Source organism: Pocillopora damicornis, chromosome 4, assembly GCF_964200805.1.
Source record: "Pocillopora damicornis chromosome 4, jaPocDami1.2, whole genome shotgun sequence".
NCBI classification, from domain to species: Eukaryota; Metazoa; Cnidaria; class Anthozoa; order Scleractinia; family Pocilloporidae; genus Pocillopora; species Pocillopora damicornis.
The window spans coordinates 4,307,961-4,331,921 of NC_142673.1; the positions used below are offsets into that span (position 1 = coordinate 4,307,961).

The 23,961-nt window shown below is 38.0% G+C and overlaps 1 protein-coding gene across 1 annotated transcript; it reads left to right on the forward strand.

Annotated features, from left to right (window-relative positions):
* The first annotated feature begins 208 nt into the window (after window positions 1-208).
* Window positions 209-23,055, forward strand: LOC113685644 (MAM and LDL-receptor class A domain-containing protein 1). The gene is given in 42 exon segments (XM_089205017.1): window positions 209-330; window positions 591-705; window positions 868-993; window positions 1,238-1,497; window positions 1,864-1,954; window positions 2,201-2,587; window positions 2,936-3,364; window positions 3,636-4,271; window positions 5,262-5,666; window positions 5,777-5,886; window positions 6,077-6,368; window positions 6,645-6,841; window positions 7,125-7,300; window positions 7,422-7,594; window positions 7,963-8,043; window positions 8,550-8,725; window positions 9,239-9,311; window positions 9,432-9,518; window positions 9,844-10,100; window positions 10,242-10,350; window positions 10,589-10,810; window positions 10,940-11,053; window positions 11,518-11,598; window positions 11,813-11,950; window positions 12,326-12,576; window positions 12,898-12,997; window positions 13,896-13,997; window positions 14,541-14,806; window positions 15,015-15,120; window positions 15,433-15,764; window positions 16,107-16,248; window positions 16,452-16,696; window positions 16,698-16,775; window positions 17,416-17,557; window positions 17,752-18,077; window positions 18,392-18,545; window positions 18,896-19,242; window positions 19,607-19,745; window positions 19,998-20,338; window positions 20,543-20,681; window positions 22,064-22,189; window positions 22,385-23,055. Coding segments are annotated over 42 exon segments (8,421 nt in total). The 5' UTR covers window positions 209-291; the 3' UTR covers window positions 22,696-23,055.
* The last annotated feature ends 906 nt before the right edge of the window (window positions 23,056-23,961 follow it).

The following is a 23,961-nucleotide window of genomic DNA, read 5'->3' on the forward strand; positions in this document are numbered from 1 at the left end:
TAGCGTCTTGTACCGTTTATTATTCATCTATTCATTTGTAATTCTATGCTTATGCCTTTCTTTTCAGTATCAAGAGTAAGAAAATACATTTATATCGAATCACATCCTGACAAAGTATATCAAACCGCTCAGTTATCGAGTCCATTTCTTCGGGGACCAAAATGTTTCCGCTTTTCTTATCGCTTGTCCGGCCGTGATGTGGGAAGACTGGATGTCTTACTTCAACTTCGAGGGCGACGAAGAAATGACTTGGTGTGGAAAAAGTCAGGAGATCAGGGAAGTCAGCGGATAATGGCTAGCGTCGATATCGGTTATACTGACGATTGTCAGGTATACACACATTCAAAAGGAAGAAAACAATGAGATGATATTTAATCTTCTTTATGTAACTCTGGAGTTTTCTATGATCCCGAGAATTGCAATATGAATAGATTTATCTGTCAATGTAGTATAAAATAGTAAGGAGTAGTGCTCCTAGTCCTGTGTCCACCTTGCCCACTGATAACCTTTTCAAGTAATTAGATTAGACTGCACTGTCCCAAAATATGTAAATAAATAAGATATAATTTCAATGATAATTCTTATCACAGATTGTCCTGCAAGCAACAGTTGGCAAAAACTACACAAGTCATATAGCAGTCTATGACGTCAACTTAGTTGATGGACTATGTCATGACGAGAGGGAACTTAGCACCAACGTACAAGGTTCTTGTCATGCTTCTGTTCAAAGTATTACAGAACCAATCATGATTCTCTCGCGTTTATTTCTTGATGGTCTGTTATAAAATGCGCAGTTTCCGAACTTTTGTTATAAATTTCTTATTTGTCAACTTTAAAGATAACGGCTATCACATCTTTTATTTTTAGGGAATTGTAACTTCGATCGTAACTTGTGCTTTTGGAGGAAAGATTTAAATTTTATCTTCGCATGGAGAAGAAAAAAAGGCCGGACAAAAAGCCCTCAGACTGGACCTAGAAGGGACCATACTTCAGGTAAAACGAAGTAAATAGTACTTTTGAAGACTAGTATTTCCGCATGCGGGGTAAATCACTTTAAGCAGAGATGGAAGGTATAAAACTTGATATAAGCGGTCATAACATAATTGATTTGCACCCTGCATGCTCAAAAACGAATGAATGAAGATTTAGCAACTGAATCAGAAAAATTAGATTGTACTAGTATTTGCTACTCTAAATGAAGAATTTGTGCTTGTAATACTCGTTTTTCTATCGAAAGGATCTGGTTATTACATTTATATTGAAACATCGGGACCGAGGAAGATGGGAGACACTGCAAGGCTCACGAGTCCGTGGCTAAGAGGACCACATTGCATGACGTTCTACTACCACATGTATGGCTCGTCCATGGGATGTGTTGTTGTGTACATAAGACGACAGGCTGCAGACAGATTACAACCGCTTTGGCTGAGGTCCAAGAAGCAAGGAAACAAATGGATTCAAGGGCAAGTTAGCATAAACGATACTTCAAGTTATCAGGTGGGACATCACTTTTTGAATCATAACCTCTGCCCAAGGTGGCTACAGTCAAAATAGATTTATCGTTTCTACTATAAAGAGAGTTCTCCTATGACTTCTGCCATTTTAAAAGCGCTGTTAATTACAGCAGTCTTACCAAGTCTTATACGATTTTCGTTGGAATCTAATAATCAAGGTTCAGTGACAGGTTCAAAACTCAGGGAGATTAAACGCTGGCTGCAATATCATTCTCCAGAAAAAAAAAAATTAGGACTTCTAAGATTTTCAACAAACGGGAGAACTTTGATGTATAAAATAAGTTGTCTCTCACCTCGTTTACGTGAGATCTCATGATAGCTTGGAAGTCTTCTTCTCTGTCATTTTTAGATAATAATTGATGGTATTAGAGGGAGAAGCGGTAGTGGAGACGCAGCCCTGGACGACTTCACGTTTCAACACGGACATTGTCACCAATTAAGTACGGCAATATCAATATCTTCCTTCGATTATACGGAAATAATTTGGGCACATGATAACGGTGTTTACTTCATTTTCAATCTATGGAGCAGTACCTTAATGTGGTTTTTTCAGTTTTGTGTTTATTGACGTCACTGCTGGAATTTGCTAAGTTAGTTTGATCGTTTGAAACTTCGCTAAGAATCGCTGTGAGGCAGACTTTGACAAAAAGCATGATCCATGATTCCATTTGAATTTACTATTTTAGGTAAAGCAACGTTCTACGTGTCTTCCACCATGGGGAAAGATTTCAGAATATCGACAAGACCCTCTGAAGACAATCGGTACTCGGACGAGTTCCGATTCAGTATCGAACATCCCCAAGGAAATCCGACAGAGAAGACTTTTTTCATCTACCCTTATGCAAAGGGACACAGCTTCGTTACCACAAAGCTAGATATTTTTAACTATAATAACTATCCCTTGGATGTTGCTGTCCTCAATCACAAGGATTTGTCACTGAATTGCAGTAAGATTTTTTTCATTGGCAGAGATAGGGTTGGGCCTATGATCACTCTTGAAGATCCTAGTCTAATGGATGGTTGCAAATGCGAGACGAATTTCTTTTTTTATGCCTGCAATGTGGTTCAATCAGGTGAGGAAGAGGAAAAGACTGTTTAAATGAAGCCTGAAAAATGTTTCTTTAGGCTACATACTTTGAGGAAGCAAAGCGATTTTTTCACGCCCGATTTTTGTTTTTCGCGCCATAGAAAAACGAGAGAGAAAGAGAGATTGACAACAAGGTTGAGGTCCCTATTCAATTAATGGGAAGTCATCTACATGATTATTTTCGAATTTTCTCACTTATTTTAAAACCAAATTTTAGTACTAAAAAAAGATCATTCGTTGAAAGATGGGAATTGTGCGTAAACCAGGCAAGTTACAAACCAGAGTGAGTGCCAGTTGAATGGAGAAAAAATTCCATGAAATATTTTCTTTGCAGAAAGCCGTTCTATTTCCGGATGTGAACCTGGTTGGTACAAACTAGGAAAAGCATGTTTCATGTTCTATTTCCAATCATCTAAGGCGTGGCGGATTTCCCGGAACCTGTGTCACAAACAGAATAGCGAAATCGCTATAGTCAATAGTGCAGAGCAACTAGAGGCCCTTGCAGATCAGCGGAAAAAACTCAAGCGTGAAAACCGCGGTCTTACACTTGGACTTGATAGCAACCTACGTTGGGTTTGGATAGATGGTGAGAATGCAAAGAGTAATGAAAATCTATGGGGACCAAGGGAACCAAGTGGAGACGGTAAATGTGGAGCTTTCTTAAATGCAATTGAATGGAATTCAAACTGGGCTGGGTACGGATGGCGCTGGAATGATATATCCTGCACGAGCCGTCAAGGATATATTTGTGAGGAACCATTAGGTATGTGATTTAGTGGATGGTGTATCAATCAAATTAGTTTATCCCTCTCTTTCATCCGTTTACTATGTTTGTTCTATGTAAACTTCACTTGACTGGAGGAAAAAAACAACACTAGGTGTTTATAGTTTTTTGAAATTCCTTCGAACTACTTTTTTTCAAAAAGACTTCTTGCAATAGACAATTATGTAGCATAGAGATTGTTTTCATCTCTTCATTTGAAAGTCGATGGAAAAATATTGTTCATATATCACAAATCTGTTTACTTTTTAAGACGTCCCCCTACCTGTGGCTCTCTTTTCTACCAGTCGCACCGATGGAGTTGTTAACCTGAGTCCAAATGGAACCACTAAAGCAGTGTCTGATAACATCACGCTTACAAGAGGTCCCTGGGGTAATCCAGTTGGCTCCTTTCTCTTCAGTGGTTCGAATAACAGCTACGTGGAAGTTGAAAATGAGGGAGAACTTGATACAACGTTTTCGATGAGTGTTTTTGCATGGGTCCACCCTGACGCTTCTGCCTCTCGTGCTGGTCCGATATATGATAACGGTTGCTCGATGTGGGTTTTTCCTTCAACTTGGGGACTTGAAACTCGTTATATGGTTAGGGATCGTTCTAAGATTCACCTATTGCGTAAGGATGGTGTTATCAAAATAAATGATTGGAATTTTATAGGGACCACATACGACTATCACACTGGCGTTGCGTCTGTGTGGGTGAATGACAGCATGGTTATGAGCAAGTCTCTTGGATCTAACGTGGAATTGGCGACTCAAGGAAATCTTACGATAGGAGCGTCCAACAATCGTGAGACACAATTTTATGGCAAAGTTTCCTGCTTGCAGTTCTACGCTCAAGCATTGTCCGTGGATCAAATTATGAAGATAAAGACAAGATGCAATCAAACCAGTAAGCATGTCTAATAAATGTCTGCTTGGACCTTGTTTTCTCAAAAAGGCAAAATTTATACCCAGTGACGTTGTTTCAAGAACCAGCCAATTTTTATTTTAATTGACCCTAGTGTGTTTTCTTGTATCAGTCTTCTCTTTACCATGGAGTTGCGTTTTAGCCTCTACTGTTATTTTATTTTTTGTTTTGATCTCTCTCTCCCTTTCCCGATTTCTTTGATTCGTCTAACCTGCCCTTGTAGGCAATGCCTAAGATTCAGCTGTATAAATTACAGACTCGACGTTTTATTCTTGAAACGTTTACAATTTTAATTTGGAGACACCTCTTAAGGTGATTCTGTAATCTATGGTCTTTTATACATAATAGGATAACACTTCACTTAACTCAACTCGTCAACCTGGTGCTCTTGGAATAGTTTTTTTCTAATTCAGGTCAGCCAGGAACTATATTAAGGTTATTGACCTTGAAGATTTATTTTTACTCAATACTTTTGCTTCTTTAGTATTACCTTGGACCTCACTAGATTACAAAAAAGTAGGATGCTATCGTGACACAAGTAATCGTGCAATTCCAAAATTAGAAGACGCTGACCCTTTATTGCTCGGTGCCTACCAGGACCGTGAAAATCCGATCGAAAAGTGCGCCCTCGCAGCTCGCAAAAGGGGTTTTCGCATGTTTGCACTTCAGAATGGCGGATGGTGTGCAGCCAGTGTGGGGAATATCTCTTTTGACGTCTGTGCATTTTATGGGTCAATTTGCAATTATGTAGTTTAGTAGTAAGGCCAAATAAGATTATTGAATTATTGATATTGTCGTTGATGACAAAATTTCAAACATTAACAAGCCACTTTTATCGACTAAGTAGACCCACTATTGAAACTAAAAGCAGAGCAACGCGTGATTGTCATTCCTGATAATTGTGGCGTGTACTACAATCAAAAACTATAGAATGGCTCTGTTGACATGATTTTTTGTTTCTTTTCCATTAAGTTTCCCAATCATGGTGCCGTCCGGGCTTTTTTCCCCTTCATGGTGGTTGCTATTTTATACATCCCTCAAAGGAACTTAATTGGCAACAGTCTTTGAGGAAGTGCAATCGAAGCGGTGGAACCTTGGCCAAGATAACTCGTGAAGGTTTGAGATCCACTTTCTCCAATTTGTTAGAAGAAATAAGACGCTTCAAGCCATATTATAATAGTTTCTTCATTGGCCTGTTGAGCAAGGACGAGTGGGCATGGATTGACGGCAGCCCGTTACATAGCTCGTTGTGGAAGCAAGGATATCCAAAAACAATTAAAAAAACCCGTAGCTGTGGTTATCTGGCTGGTGGCTCATCGGGGATAAGAAGTGGTGCATGTACATTGAAGAGATACCCACTGTGTCAGAAAAAAGCTGGTGAGTTCCTTACGAAGGAAAAGTTTTGGTTTTTCAAACCTCTCGTACAATCATAACAATTGAGAAGGTTATTTTCTAAATATAATTGTGACATTTTTACTATATTATAGAAGAGTCGTTGTCAAACCGGAGTTTGATAAGATGTTCAAGTATTTTGCAGCCATTCCAACCTATCCTGGCCATAGATGGATCTTACTCTACTTGCTTTCGTTCTTTGAAGGTCAGTAACGACATTGGTTGCTTAATTCGCGTGCTAAATCTGTTGTTGAGTTTTTCTGGATCGAAATCTGCAGCAGAATTTCCTACCATTGAGTGAAAATAGATGGACTAGAAATGTCATCTGTTCTGGCTTGAACAAAATATTTTCCCCTATGTTTTATTCATTTCTTTTTACGTTCTCGTCGGTTTAGGAATCAAATCCCTGGTGGCAAGCAACTTTTAACAAACTGCTGTATGTCGTTTCTGTTTCTATAACTGACAAAATCGATTGCTGTCCACGTGACTCTGGAATCATCGATGTTAGTGTGACAACCAGTCAAACTGGCTTGTCTCCAACATGCTCCAAATCGATGGCATACGATGGAACAACACATGAGTTCATTTTTGATTGCTCACCACCCGCACTTGGAAATAATGTGAAAATAACGCTGACGGGTGATAACGTCACGTTAGTTCTCTGCCATGTTGTCGTGGAAACAATTGGTAAGTTATTGAAAGATTCCTATAATTTTTTTTTGGCCCATACGTTTTTATTAGTGAGGGAAAGAAGAAGCTAATCAAGCTTATTTTACATTCTTTGGTATCAGCCTTCGCACTTATAATCTTTGATAAAGAGGTGAGCCAACATGATGTAAGGGTATTCCATTCAGCAATTTTACTTCGGCCTGTGTCATTTAAAAATGGACGGGAGATATCTTTTTGGGGGGCTGCTCTGCTTGTGAGAGTAAACATATTTGTTCAATGTTTGACTTAATATAGAGTCGACCCGAGAGGTACACGGAGTTTTGCGTGAAGGATGGTACAATAAATACGACTATAACTCCAAAAAGACGTCATCTATGCGTGAATATCCTCTAATTCAAGGTCCACCTGAAAGCCGGATTATTTTGCGAGATTTTGATGCGCCAATAAATTTGGCAGAAAACTATGTGCAACGATTGACAAGTTACCTACAGGTAAAATCTCATCATAGCGAACGTATTTTTGCACTCACCTGAGATCGATTGTTGGGCTTTTGATGCGTTGTAAGGTGCACTTTTCCTTTCGAAAAGTAGGGAGTATCTCAATTGAAAGGTAGTATGAAAGAATCACCGTAATCATGCCTTTTTTAAATGTTAAGATTAAGTTTGTTGTCGGTGTCGCTGCTGTTTATGTTGTTGGTGCTATCACTTTTTTTTATTAAAAGAAAATATTTGATAGAATTTGACCGAGCAGGCCAATTGTGAAATGCTGTTTCAGGTTTCTCTGAGCGGAAACCACACATTTTATGCGGCGTGCGACGATATGTGTGAGTTATGGAAGTACGATGTCACAGAGACAGGCATCGGAAGAGTTAAAATAGAATCTGGGGAAAGCGAAACGAACCAACCAATTATTTATGTTAAAAAATGGACAGAATATCTTCGATGGGACAAGTAAGTGATGTGCAAGTAATAAGTAATTATGATAAGTACTTTTTTCATTAATTAAAATGATTTTGGTGACATTTTTAGTCGTCATTAGAATTGATATACTCTAATTACTTTGTTATTGAAGGTACCCAGAGCAAACATCTCAGCCAATCGTCCTTAGCAAGTGTCGCTTTTATCGAATGGTGATCTTCGGTAGAGAAAAAGACGGCAATGATCACATATCTGTGGGCATGCGTAACCCAAATGGGGAATATGAACGGCCTATTACTGGAGAAAGACTGTTTTGGACTAAACCAGGTAGGGACATTCTAATTCGTTTATTTGGTTAAAGCAGAAAAAGGAAACGAAAAAGGAAACAAAGTTAGGGAGAAAAGCATGAACAGAAAGTGCTTCACACTCATAAAAAAGGAAGACAAACAAGCACACACACAGAAACAAAACAGACTGTTTAATACAACGATTTATTTATGTCTCTCTCACGGACCTAGACATCTTTACTATGAAGCTGAAGCTCATAACTTCTCCTGGGAGCTACTGGAATTTCTTTCGTTCGGTGCCACTATTAAACAAAGAAACAAAAGAAAAAAGACATGTATTAGGAGACAAACATCTTCATTTCCAATACTTTTTTTAATTGAGGTGTAAAATTTTCTTTCTCTTCAAAGGGACGCGTAATTTAGAAATGTCACTTAAGAATCACAAGGCATCGATATCTGCCTTCATTGGGTCAAATTTACTCATAACAGGTTGGTCTACTGGTATTATCCTACATCTACGAGGATTGTCTCACATATTGAAATATGGGGAACCGGGAAGATTTGAGTGATGATGTCGGAATCGATCCCTCCAAAGGAAGCTAGAGCTCTTTCTCTTTTCTTTACATAAATTATCATCATGTGATTGATAAAAAGTTCGTGGCCGGTACTATGTGACGTTTCAGAAATATATCAATTAAAGAATACCTCTCTTAACTGAGACGCAACACTGCGTCGAAAAAGCCTCGAACAACATATTTGGAGACATTTGATGATTGCTAACTCGAAACGCGTGATTAGGATTAACTTTACGAGAGAAGGACGGTAGACTGTCTGTTTAAACTTGCGAGTAGAACTTTAAGCCCAACGATCAACCACTTTGTACTCATATTTTGGGGTGTAATTGATGAATCTATTCTCATAAGTTGCGGTTTCGCCAAGAAAAGTTGTAGGCAATAAAATGGGTCCATCATACAACATGTTTGGTCAAATTATAGGATATTACAAGTTTTGCTGTGAGGGAGTTTATTGTCCTGACTGCCCATTGGAACTGAACATCTCATGCCTCGGACAAAATCTAAAAGTGAATTCAGCAGTGAGCCTGTCCTGTGTTAACACATCATTTGAGGTAGTTTTTAACACGATCGGTCAACCTGGAAATTTTACTTTGAAGGTGAGTAGCTCTCATTTAAGTAGTTATCATCATTTAAGTGATGATTCCTACTACATTTACGGCAAAAAATACACAAGACACCATGCCATGCTTATTTAAAAAAATTGGCAATAATATGAATCATAATGAAGCAAACTTTGAAATTGTAGGGGTTCATTTTTCATCACTCTTTTGTTTTAGTTTTATTCATTTATATTTTCGTGTTTTGATCACTGAATTGGTCATCGGTATCAGTGGAAACACATTGATCTTAACTATCTAAGAGTCTGTCAACCCCATTACCTTAAAAATAGAAGTAAAACGTACGTAGTCGAAACTTTGTGGCCCGCACTACATCGAGACAAACGAGCATTACTTGTGCATTAGCCAGGTTGGATGACTACAAAATCTTTAATTTCATAAGAACGAAGCCTTAAGATAAAGCAAAGTGGTGCATGCACGAGCGATAAGCCTCACTGAACTGGAACCTGTGATATTTAAAAGTTGTAACCCATACGCTGTGATTATTTTCAGGCCAGCTATTCATTCGTGGAACATCCAGAAGAAATTCTCGAGGAGCGAGTCTTGGGACAAGTAGATCTAAGAGGTAACTCCTTTTGCACTGACATAAAGGATTAAAAGAATTACTGTGTCTGTGTGAATCCGTAAATGTTGCTCTTTAACCACCGCTAACGGAGATTATTTACATTTTGTGTTTCTTCAAAAGCGGTGGTGCTAGAAGAATGCTACTTTGAGTCTGGAAAGTGCGACTGGACTAGCCCACATGCAAATTCCAAGTGGAAGCTCTTTCCTGGTAAGAAATCAATAAAATACCTCAGTAACTTTAAGTACTTAAGAAGAGAAGGGCAGTACTGCGAGCAACAGTTAAGTCTTTTGCAATTGACTTGCTTTTCTTGCTAACAAAAAAAACACCTTTGAATAAGTTATTACGCTACAAAACACTCGCTAAAGGAAATAATGATTGAATGATGGGGCTGAAATTAAAGAGGTCTGAAGGGAATTGATAAAGACTATGATGCCAAATTCAGAATCTTTTTGGTTAAACGTCGCTACTGATAGAAAAAAGTACTAAAGAACATTTTATGCTATAAAATTTACTGTACACATTTTTATCTTAGATAATTTTGTCTACATTAATGGCTCTTACAAAGCGCAGTTACAGAGTCCAGTGTTACTATGGGAACCTTTTCATCAAGTCGTTGGCTTGTGCTTACGGTTTACTTACCTTATACCTGTTAAATCAAAGTCAACTATAAAAGTTCTACTTCGAGAGCCAAGGAAAGAGGAGCCGATTTTAGCTTGGCAGCTTAGTGGATACCATGGTACAAAATGGTCAGTGGCTGAGGCGTCTTTGCCCGGCGCTACTGCAGTTCAGGTCAGTAAATTATGAGGATGAAATTTATTCGATTGAATTCTTCATTTATTTCTAAAGTTCATATTTTATTTTTTTTTTTATGAATCTTTGATATTTGCTATGACAGGTGATGATACGTACTTCATGAATCTTTTTGTCTAGATTATATTTGAGGGAGAGGGCTTTCTTCATAACCAAGTAAATGCAGCAATCAAGAACGTGATTGTAACTACCGAGAAATGTGGCTTGCTACCATACTTTGCAAAACCAGGTTATATTTGCCGCTTTTCTTTTTTCTACTGTTTTTTTGAGTTGCTGGTTTTGAGCATGACAAGATTGTGTAAACCTTTAACAAAAAAAAGCAATTATCAATGACATCACTGATTCTTTCAGTTCACATAAAATAAAAGGCTATATTAAGTTTTCATGCATCTCATGGATGATAAAGAGAAAAGAAAGGAAAAAATCGTATGTTTTCTTAGCTTTTATTGATCGCATTGGATTTTCAGGTTTTAGTTGCGGGAATAAACAGTTTCAATGCAAGAATGGCGAATGTGTCAAGAAAAATTTGCGATGTGATGGCGACTTTGCTTGTACCGATGATTCAGATGAAGATAATTGTGAATGTCCCTCGAATAAGTTCGCTTGCCTGGATGGAAAATGTCTTCCAGCATCAGCTGTATGTAACGGTATAAATGACTGCCCTAATGGAGATGATGAAAATAACTGCCGTGAGTAAATGTGCCTTTGCCATTCACTTTTTGAGTCTTGATTTAATTAGAGTGAAACTCGCTATTTGCCCTTCCCATCTATGTATGCTGAGTTGCATTTCCAAAAAGTTTGGAATTACTGCTTTTTAGGGAATAAGTGCCCCTTTAAGCATCACTGTCTTGATGGATCATGCATTGCTTGGTCAGAGACCTGTATTCGAGAGCCTTTCTGCAAGGATGGAACTAACACTCCATCAGTTTGCGGTAAGTAAGGCATAGAAAACTTCTTAACCAACAAGGTTAATTTTTTGAAATAACACGTTCTTGCATCGAAAGCCTGAGATTTCAGGCCTCTGCTATGGTCTCGTCGTAATCCATTTATGGACGAAAGATCGCAAAATAAGTCATGTGAGTCGCAAATGGACATGATCATAAGGTGTTAGAAATAAAAGCTGCGTCTTCGTAAAATTATGGTTATTATCTTCTAGTCTACTAGCGTAATAAGCGACAGCGATGTTTCTGAAATGTTCTAACTGCGAGAGGCGTCCAGTATGTACGTTTTTGTCTTGATCAAATTCTTATGAACTAGTGAAGACAAATAAGTATCTACTAGTGAGGGAAGCTTTCGTTTACGCGGATAATTGATCCCGTCGTTGGCGAAATTAATCCTTGGAGCGTGACAGTGAAGTAAGTAGCATGTTTGATGGAGTCGATAATTTGCATTGCAGGATCTGGGAAATGCCGCCTTAACGACTTAGCGTGTTCATCCAAAGAGTCCAAAGGACCAATTAGATGTAAATCTTTCAGAAGTAAGTCCATGGCTCTATTAAAGCCTCTAAATAAACTCAAATTTAGCGCAGAGAGAAGAATAATGCAAGTTGTAAGACACATGCGCCAGCGGTGGCTTGTCACCGTTGCGTTAGGGGAACGAAGATAGAGGGAAGACTGATAAATTTCTGAGGTTATTTATCATGAGTCATAATAATCCATTAGACATCTCCTAACTGCTGTCATTTCAAATAGGGTTTTGCAATTTCGAAAATGACTTGTGCCAGCTTAATCCGGATATGAACGCCACTTTCCAGTGGATAACAGGTGCAGGTGAAACACCAACGGAGAAGACTGGGCCAAGTTATGATCATAGCACTTTAAGCAAAGACGGTAAGAGGTGAAATGAAATGTTTCTCTTACGTAGGAAAACAAATAATATCAGTCGGATTAACATACAGTGCATCTTACTTAAAATCCTTACCTAACTTGTTTTGCATGGTGCAGTGCGCCCAAGTTAGTACGACGGCTTATTCTCCTTGAGACGTCTTTGTTGGAAAAGTTCGGTCTTATATTTGTTTGGTGCCGTGGTACCGCTGAATAATAATATCAACGTAAAATCGTGAAATGGCGTCACGACAAGCTTTTTATTATCACGTGTACAAATTTGCTTTATGGTCACTCAAACTTTCTTCGGTGCTCTCACAAAAAGGGAATTTGGCATAACTTACACAAAGAGAGTAATGAAGAACATTTGTTATTTCATAGGGTCGTATATCTATATCGAAGCTTCTCCGCAACGCCCTGGGGACGTGGCAAGGTTGTTAAGCGAATGGATGGAACCCAACCAGTCAGCTTGTGTTCAGTTTTGGTATCATATGTACGGCTCAGATATCGGTAATCTGAGCTTTTATCTGAGGACTGATCAATCCGAGACATTGGTTTGGAGATTGTCAAGCGATCAAGGGGATCGCTGGAAGTTTGGTCAATTTCCTCTGATAAGTGAAAGGGCTCATAGGGTAAATAACGCTTAGCTATCAAACTGCCGTACATTTCGTTTGAAACGTGAATCTTTATCTTTATTTTTTTGGCTGGAACTGTTCTCATTTTCTGAAAATCTAATTGAAAAAGCAGCTGCCAAAGTATGCACATAAATGTATATTGATCATAATATTTGAAAACGGGTGAAATTTATTCGCTGATCTTGGCTTGGTGGTGAGCTGTTCTTAGTAATTATCTCTCTCTCTCTCTTTTTTTACTTACTTTGAGTTATATGGAGATTAAAAACGTTGATGAGAATGTTTTCACAAATCATATATTTTTTTATGCTGTTTGCAAAGTTTGTCATAGAAGGAACGACTGGTGATGGAAGTGAAGGTGACATTGCGATAGATGATATGTCTGTGCTGGATGGAGACTGTAAAAAGATTATTGCACAAGGTATGGATAAAAACACATAGGGGGAAAGCAAAGCAATGGTTTATTTACAGCAAAGACATTGCTTGGCATAATTTTCATCGCCGCTAAAGTTTTTTTTACACCTAAAATATTTCGAGGCAGCCTCTTTAATGATCTACTAATAAAATTTACAAAAATTGCGGAGCGTGCAGCGTACTTAGCGTAGCCCCATACCTCAGCAAATTTGGTAACCTGTTCCGCTAGACAATTTTGGTCGTAACTCGATGTTCGTCGTCCGTCTGTCTGTATTCTCATTCACCCAAAAATATTAACCATTCTTTGCATAAGCGAACAGCTGCACTTTAAACAAGGGCAAATGGCAATTTACGAATAGACGTGAAAGTCGATGAAGTTATGTGCTTGCGTGAGTCTATGACCAAGTCGCAGACCAAGGGTGCTAAATGTGGATGTAACTTTATGGAGTGCAAAAACTCAAGGTCTGCCTTAGCGTAGTGTAAGCACAAGTTAGACCTATTGCGTATCGGAAATCTTCGTAAGAGAGTAGTCTTAGATTAACAAACTTTGCTGTTTCAATGCAACATCGACCGAACCAATTTAGCTCTAGATATATTACCGTCCACTCACGAGGGTTTATTTAAAATTGAAGGCGTTTTCGTGCGACATAAATTTGTTAACAGCTGATTATGGCACAGACTTTGTTGTCAAGTATACGCACCGAACTCAACCCATTTTAGTTTTGAAAGACAACTGGCCCTAAGAAAAAAACGGTGTCAGCCAAACGCATAGAGAAAAAACCACCGGAGGGTTTGATTGATGGTAGGAAGCTACTAAACTTAACCAATAAATTCCATTCGTTCTTATGAGATAGAATTTATGAATTCGATAAAAAAGGTTTCTATCATTTTCTTTCAATCTTTAGATAGTCCAGACTGCAGTTTTAGAGAGGATACGTGTGATTGGGAGACTCGGGAAGGATGGACTCTCTCTAAACACTCACCTGATCCAGATTTAAAAAACTACGGTAGGAGTTTGTCATCAAATTCGAGACTTTTCATTCAATTTTTGTAGGCTGAGAAGTTATAGTGAGGTTTATATTGATTGAGGCCTTGAGCTACTGTATATCTCTTTTATTACAAGCTTTTGCCGATCCAAGTAAGGCATCGATGCCGTAGATCGGCAAAAGCTTGGAATAAAAAATAAATTTAGTGACTCAATGCCTCAATCGAATCATTCATTTAATCGACATGATACTGATGGACAACTTCAAACTGTCTACCCAAATATTTTTAGAGTAGAAATAACACAATATGACATATTTATTGATTAATTAGACACTGGGCAATCCACATTGGACATACTTACTGGCAAGATACCTGAGCGGCTGAAAGACAGACTTGCTCACAGACTGACTAAATGACAGACGAAATGAACCAGTGACGGACTGTTGACCGATTAACAGACATCAGCACTAAACATATTGAAAATGTCTCACATGTGAAATCGCTGTTAACCTCTTTCAGGCCATAATCAAATAGCTGCATTTTATTTCTTACGTCACTGTTAGGTCCAGGGGTATCATTTATTTTTCTCCGCGCCGGAGCATCTGAAGTGCCTCATACACTCTCTTCCCCAATTATAAACACTTACGAATGGAAGTGCTTACGCTTATGGTATTTCATTGGTGCCACAAACTTGTACAAAACGTCGTTACAGGTGTTTCTTCAGTCGTTAATATCGAACCTATCCACACTGCTCTTCTTTGTGGATGAAATGGCAAGTGCGACAAATTATACTCAGATACCGTTGCCAGGCAATTACAGCAAAGCAAAGGTACAAAAATGTAATTCTTGTTGGTATACTTGTGAGGAGAAATTTTTGCTGACTCCATGTATACAAGTTCACTTTTTTCTATTACAAGCATGTTTTATCAATTGTTGCAGACTGAATAATGTCTTATAAAGTACACTCCCCTTGCATAAATTTTGTAAGAAATTCCGACACTTGTGAAGTATGAACGTTTTCTTTCAACACAATACAGCTTAAATTCTTTGGTATTTATGAAGAGTTTGGGGACCAAATTCTGGCCATTGAACAAGTTTCCTTTTCTAAAGAGCCTTGTGACCCAATTTCTTGGCGACAAAATGGTGAGTTTACATGTTTAAGACTTGAAAACTAGGTTTTGTAAATTTTGTTTAATTCTGGGCGCAGACTACCTAAGGGACGACTCGTTTATTACACAAAACTCTATACTAATAGCTTTAAACAAATTTAGTTTTAAAATTCGTTAAACTGTGTATCTTACTTTACAAAATGGCAACCCTCTGACGGAAACTTTTACTCGAAGGGAATGCCTGTTCGTCAAGTTAGCACTAAATCATATACTTATCTGTACATGTAATGTTTTTAAGTGTCGTAACATTTAAATCTATGAGTAATTAATGTCATAAAACCTCTAGATATTAACGAGCCCCTTGGAATGCAAAATGGTGAAATAGTAGACACGCAGATCAGTTCTTCATCATCAATAGACGAGGCTCATGCTGCCAGTCGAGGCCGTCTACACTTAAACGCAACTTCAGGAAAGGCAGGCGCTTGGTCCGCCGGCAGAAATGACAATAGCCAGTGGCTCCAAGTTGATCTGCGTAATAATAACGTCAGAGTCACGGGTGTTGCGACACAAGGGAGAAACGGACGGTACGCCCAGTGGGTAACGAATTATAAGTTACAGTACAGCAACGACGGGGTAAACTTCCAGTTCTACAAGAAACCTCAACATACCGCTCTTGAGGTGTGTACGAAATCTATTCAGCTGCCCACTTTTAATGTTCGTTATTAATTTTTTTAAAATGATATCAACCAACTCGTTTAATTGCTTTTTTGCCAAACAATAGCTCTATCAACTCTTAGAAGTGTTTTAAGCAAGTCTTAACATGCTTGATTCAACTATCAGCATCAATGACAATGAGACGATCAACTATCAGCATCAATGACAATGAGACGACATATTTAAGAAACTGAATGTGCGTAATCTTTATGACTTAACACTCTTAGTTATCATATGCTGACTTTGTGTCAAGAATAAATTTAAATACAATTAGTGGTTTAAAGAGTCACTATTTTGCTAATATAGGATTTCGCTGGAAACAAAGACCAGGATTCTGTTGTTTATCATGAACTAAAGTTACCTATTAGAGCACGATTCATTCGCCTTCAACCAGAGGCTTGGCATAGGCAGATATCAATGAGAGTTGAGTTGTATGGTCATCAAAAAGGTATGTTAATCAAAAGCGTGTGATTTTATCTTCAAATTGAAAAAATGTGAAACTATTTTTGTGGAACCAGTCTATCCTCAAAAGAAAACCAAAATAAACAAAACAAAAAAGGCATAACATTCCGAAAAAGAATAAATTATAGAGGTTCACCATGAATTTGATTGTGATAAGCAAAACCATGTGTCACCTCCATTCTCAAATAGAATGTCAGAAAGCTCTGGGTATGGAAGACAATGGAATCTCCGATGGGCAAATTCGTGCCTCTTCCAGCTGGGATGGCAACTCTGTCGCTAGCCGTGGGAGATTATCAATTAAAGCATCTGGTCGCATGAGAGGAAGCTGGACGGCTTCTGCAAAGAATTCACATCAATGGCTTCAGATTGATCTTGGAGCCAACGATAATATAGTTACAGGGGTAGCTACTCAAGGAAGGCAAGATACTGACCAAATGGGTTACCAGTTACAAGCTTCAATATGGTAATGATGGATTTAATTTTCAATACTACAAGGATCAAGGTGAGGACAAGGTGAGCAAAAATTATATTGATTTAGGGAAACCTCCACGAACATCGAAAGTTGTAAAATAGGATCTGGATTAAAAAGGAAATTCTTAGCTGTTAAACTAAGTCATAAGTTTCAGGCGTTACTTACAGTTTGACAACTTTGGTAAAGTTAGTGTAACTTTCATGCCAGCTGGCTTTAAGACCTAAGGGATCAACGGGAAACACGCAACAATTTGAATACACGATTAGCCTCGAATTGAATTCTTGCTTGTCGTGAGCACAAGAAAATATGGACTATGCTGGTCTAATGTCAAAAGCAGCGTTTGGCTGCGAAAACGTTTTCTGAATAAATGAGTCTTGTTAGCGTCGACCCGATGGTACCAGACTTTGCAAAGCGAAATTTTCAGTTTTTTATTTCAAAGAAATGATAATAATGATATTGATGATAATGGTGATAATAATAAATAGAAAAACACGCTGTATTAGCTCGATCACATAAACAAAGATTGATGAAGTGCGAAGACACCATGAAAAATGAGGATAAGGTGGTTTTTACGTGGAGGACAATATTTATCCGTATCTCTTATTTCTATCGTGAGTTTAGGCTAGTTTTTCCCTACTATTGTTCAATTTCACAGGAACTACTATCTTTATACCTATATAGGATTTTTCTGGAAACAGAGACCGTGATACGGTTGTCTTTCATGAATTAAAACCGCCCATCAGTGCCCGCTTCGTTCGTTTTCTCCCGGAGGCTTGGCAAAACCACATATCAATGAGGGTAGAACTGTATGGCTGTCTTGATGGTAAGGACATTTCCATATATCTTAACTGTGCACTGAGTTATTCAGCCTTTTGCAGATCGTGATTTTGCGAGGGTTCTTTCAAGACCTTACCCTTTATTCTTCGCTTTCATAATATTTTTAAGGCCTCTGTCATACATACTATTTTATGGGTCGTTTTTAAACTAATTTTTGTAAATTTTTTGGTATACCATCAGAATGTCAGGAAGCTCTTGGTATGAAAAATGGCGCAATTCCCGATAGACAAATAAGCGCCTCTTCACATTGGGATAATTATCATGCGCCTTGGCAGGGTAGACTAGATTATAAAGGGACATGGAAAGCAGGGTCGTGGTCATCACGAGGTAATGATATACATCAATGGCTCCAGATTGATCTGTATAGTCCATACATGAAAGTTACAGGAATTGCCACACAAGGTAGAAATGGTTACGATCAATGGGTGACAAGGTATACATTGTGGTACAGCAACGATGGTAAAAATTTCCAACCCCACAAGGAAGCTGGAAAACCGACGGAAAAGGTGAATATTACGTTGTACCTTTTGTATACATATCAATCACGAAAGTTTAAGCATTAGAAGGTGACTTTTTTCATGCAAATGCTATTTAATTTTTGGAGCGTGATGAACCATAAAGAAAGCTGTGTTTCATTGTTATGATGTTTTGACCCACTACGCGAGCCGGAACCATGGCCAATCAGGTTTACACTTAGATTGAAATCATCCAGTTGAGTAGCAATGTGCAATCCTTTGGTTATAAGAATTTTGATGTCATACAATTTTAATGGTACCTGGAACATTTTTTGACAATTATATTTCACTGCCTTTTCATTCAGAATTTTGATGGAAACAGCGACCGGGATACAATTGTTTATAATAAAATCAACCCACCAGTCAAAGGTCGCTATATCCAAATTCGACCACAGGCCTGGTACGGCCACATTTCTATGAGGACAGAGCTTTATGGTTGTCTGGAAGATGTCAGTGGGGGTAAGGACTGTATTTACATTTAAATCGACAAGGTGTGTACAGGATTTTTAAATTGTTGCGTATTGAAATTGCCTCTCAAGTGGTCTGGTGTTCTCAGTTGATGCACTGCGATTATAATTTGCTTAAACCTCTTTCTGTTGCAAGCGAAGTTATTGGAAAATAAAGTAATTTGGTGTAATCAACTGAGTTGACATTAAAAGGAAGGTAAACATTACATTTGGCATTTCTATTTAAAGTAGGGAATCCTACATGTAGACTATAGGCCAACAAGTAAGGAGGAAGATCAAAACTGTTCGCGTATATCTTAACCTTCATTCAAGCCCGTCAGACCATGGTTTTCCTTCCTGTAGTACCCATCAACGTGTCAGACTGTCAACAAGCTCTTGGCATGGAAAATGGTGCAATCGCTGATGCACAGATCACAGCTTATTCCATCTGGGACGATAACCATGCTGCGTCTCAAGCAAGACTGGACTTTAAAGCAAGGGTAAAAAAATCTGGAGCTTGGTCAGCTAGGAGAAATGATGTTCAACAATGGCTTCAGGTGGATCTAGGCAGTCAGTACGCCAAAGTTACGCGTGTAGGGACACAGGGGAGAGATGATTATAGCCAATGGGTGGTTAAATACAAGCTGCAGTATGGTAATGATGACGCTGAACTTCAGTTTTATCAGAGAGGAGGAACAAATAACGACAAGGTATTGAAATAAATCTCTTTAGTTTACAAAATAATCTGGTAGTCTACCTGTTGGTTTTTTATTCTTTGCATATTCCAATATTCATCTGTTATTACTTAATTCAAAATTTCCATTTGTTCCTTATAGCAAACCACACAAGCAATGGTAATGCAATGTAATTAAAAAAAATATATGAACAAAGAGAAGGTTTCATTTCGTGAACGGCATAAAAATAAAAGATGACAAAACTTAGAGACAGATATTAGGGAAACAAAAATCGTTTTTATCTTCAAACCACCTCCTATTAAGTAGCAGACTCATAAGTATGTTAAGAGGAAAATATTATATCCTTGGGTATTAACACTTTTCCAATTCTCTCTCTTAGGTGTTTGATGGTAACTCAGATAGAAGCACTATCGTTTTTCATGAACTAGAGCCACCCATAAAAGCACGCTTCGTCCGCTTTCGACCTCAAGTTTGGTTTAACCACGTGTCAATGAGGATAGAGCTTTACGGATGTCAAGGTAAGAATGGAGGACAAGGTTCCTGACCATTAAATGTAACAATTCATTCGATATACATTATGCTGACGATAAATGAAATCCATTTTGATTATCAACACGCTTTCATCGTGTATCATTTGATTATGAAGTAGGAAGTTTTTTTGCATTGCTTTCATTCACTATCGAGATACAATCGACTTCGTGCCATTGTGTAGTACAATTTAATCATGTACCGTGGTTTACTGAAAATAAGAATTTTGCTCAAATATTTAGTTAAACCTTTGGAATGCCAGGAACCTCTCGGTTTGGAGAATAGCTCAATAACAGACGGGCAATTAAGTTCTTCTTCTCAACTGGACGATGCTCATGCTGCAATGCAGGGGAGACTTAACTCTAACGCAACCGGAGGTTCAGGAGGATCTTGGTCAGCTGGTAATAACAATTCCAGTCAATGGCTTCAGATCGACCTTCTTGATCAAAGTAATAATGTGACCCGTGTAGCTACTCAAGGAAGACATGATGCCAGCCAGTGGGTAACGAAGTACAGACTGCAGTACAGTGAAGATGGTAAAATCTTCCATTTTTACTGGGAACCAGGAGATACAGCAGCGAAGGTAACATTAGATTTGTTGACTTGTTTGTTCTGTTTTTAGAAAAAAAACCGGGAAACATTAAAAATGTGTATTTTTCTCACGTATGTTGCCTTTACATTTCCAAGCCAGGGTTATAATCTCATTGAAATTTGGAAAGAACCACCTTATTCATGACTAAGCCGGGCGCAGTTCGGAGATTTTTCTATTCCTCTTCTTCTTCTTCAGGTTTTTGATGGAAACAAAGACCAGAATTCTATTGTTTACAATGAAATTAACCCACCCATAACAACACGTTTCATCCGCTTTCAACCAGTGTCTTGGCATGGTCATATATCGATGCGTGTAGAGCTGTATGGCTGTCAAGGTATTAAAGGAATAACATTATATACTACTACTACCACTACTTTTACTACTACTACTACTACTTCTACTACTTCTTCTTCTACAACTACTACTACTATTACTTGTACTATTACTACTACTACTACTACTACTACTACTACTACTACTTCTACTACTACAACTACTATTACTACCACTACTACTACGACTTCTTCTACTATTACTACTACTACTACTACTACTACTGCTACTACTAATACTACTACTACTACTACTACTAGTACTACTACTACCACCACTTCTACTACTAATACTACTACTGCTACTACTACTACTACTACTACTACTACTACTACTACTACTACTACTACTATTACTACTACTACTACTACTTCTGCAATTACTACTACTACTACTACTACTACTACTACTACTACAACAAGTACTACTGCCTACTACTACTACTCCTACTATTATTACTACCACTACAACTACCACTACTACTATAACTACTACTACTACAACTACTACTGCTACTACTACTACTACTACTACTACTACTACTGCTACTACTACTATTTCTACTACTGCCATTACTACTACAATTACTACTAGTACTAGTATTACTACCGTTACTACTACGACTACTACTACTACAATTACTACTAGCACTAGTATTACTACCACTACTACAACTACTACTACTACTACTACTGCTGCTGCTGCTGCTGCTACTACTTCTACTACTACTACTACTACTACTACTACTACTACTACTACTACTACTACTACTACTACTACGACTACCACTACCGATTCTACTACTACTACTACTGCTACTACTACTACTTCTACTGCTACTACTACAAGTACTACCGCTACTACTATTACAGCTAATAATGCTGTTACTACTACTACTACTACTACTACTATTACTACTATTACTATTAACACTACCAGTACTACTACTATTACTACTACTACTAGTAGTAGTACTACAACTACTACTACTACTATTACTACTACTCGTACTAGTTCTACTACTACTACTGCCTCTACTACTACTACTATTACTTCTACTACTACTACTATGACTATTACTAACACTACCACTACTACTACTTTTACTACTACTACTACTACTACTACTATTACTAATACTACTACTACTACTACTACTACTACTATTACTAATACTACTACTACTACTACTACTACTACTACTACTACTATTATTATTATTATTACTACTACTTCTACTGCTACTACTACTTCTACTACTTTTACTTCTACTTCTACTACTTCTACTTCTACTTCTACTACTTCTTCTCTCACTGCTACTATTGCTCTCCCCACCGCAACTGATACTACTATTAGTTTATCTCTCTCTCTACCTTTTGTTAGATGATCGTCCGTGCGACGCATCAGTGGACTCATGTGGATGGAATATTGCTCGTGGTTGGAGAAGAAAGAAATTCAGAGATCTTGACAACAGTTATCTAAACGCAAACGTTGACATTGGTAGTGATGGTAATGACCAAGGTTGATTGTTTTGGCACATTGTGTTTTTTATCATCATTATTTTCTACCCAGACCTCTGTCTCTTTTTTTCTTTTCGACTTTCCTCCGTTTTACTAACTAAACGGCTGGAACAGGCTTGATAGCCTTTTACGGAGATTGACGACTGAAGAAGGGTGCATTTGTAACGTGATGTTTCTGCCATAGGGATAATCGGCGATGAAAACTACGAGATCCAACTCTTCGACAGTAGCCGCGGCTATATCTCAGTCTCAGACATTCGACAGGCAAAAGGGGGATTCACCATCTGCTTTTGGTTAAAGACGTCAAATGTTGGTTTTTTTGTTGAATATAGAACTGCTGTATCGGGAGATCGAAATGAAACGCTGATATTTGGGCTCTATTGTGGTAACAACACTTTTGATATTCTACTGAGAAACCAAGAAAGGTATCGAAAACTTTTTCTGCGGTTTATTTTTTGTTTTTTTTTGACAATGTGTTATAAAGTCATGACTTGAACCTGAGTTTGTCTCGGGATCCACATATATGACCCCCACCACTCGGGCGTGTGTGGATGGGTAACTGCACGTTTTTCAAAGTCACAGCAGTCACAGTTAACTTACCAAAGTAGTTGCGGAGAAATCTCGAACGGTTATGTTATTTTTAAACATTTTAAATTAAAAGATGGTAGAGATACGATTCATTTTGGAAAAGAAAAATGGGAACTTTTGAGCTCGGTTATGAAGAATAGACGGTGTTTTTCTTGTTATGAGTGTTTCCTTCCACTCTTAGTGTAACGCTCGTGGTAAGATGAATAAAATATTTCTGTATACATTTTTTTCTTTCTCAAAGATACTTATCCTTCAATTAGAACTCTTTTGTTCATTATTTTTCATACACAGTCAATATTTAATGGGTGTGACAGATAACTCTTGGCACTACGTGTGTGTGCTATGGGATGGCACTATCGGAATACTAGCCGTATTCAAAGATGGTCACAGAAATTTTAAGGAAGCTCGCAGGAGGGCACCCAATTCTGAATATTGGAATGAAGGTAATGACTGCATAATTATTCTCGAAAGTGGAAAACAATTAAAGAACAAAAATCAAAGATAAAGTAAAAACAAAAATATTCCATGTTGATGTGGAAGGCGTTAGATATAAAGCATACTCTGATGCACATTACAAGTTCTTGAGCAGCAACTAAGTGGCAAAAGCTCGGAAGGTGGAGTGCTCTGGACTGTTGATTGCATTCCTGTGAGAGAAAAAAATGTTAAATTATTTTGAGCTACATTTAAAATAAATTCAAAGCAATTTGTATCTCGGATACCTGCAGGAACCATGACAGTTGGCTTCAGGAAAACGAACAACAGTAATTCAGCTGTTCTTGGCAAACTGAGTGGCCTCAATATATGGAGCTACCCTGTCTCAATCACTGAGATTCTGAGCATGTCATATGGTTGTGGAACTGAAGCAGGAGACTCCAAATCCTGGGAAACAGTCAGGGATAAGGTAATTGGAGAAGTTAAGGTTAAAGACTCCAGAACATGCAAAGACAGAAAAGGTAAGTGTTCTGTAAAGAGCACAAATTATCTGAAAAGTTTAATTTTACCTTGTAATTAATAAGATGCTGTTAATCCTGTTAAATAAGTAAGGTATGTCTATTCGCTATGAAAGTGGTATGCGTTCTAACTTGTTTGTTTTCTCGTGTAGGAAGAAGAAAGATTCTAAGAAAAGTAAAGACGGAAGTTTTAAAAGTAGAAGCGTGTTGAGTCACATAAAAA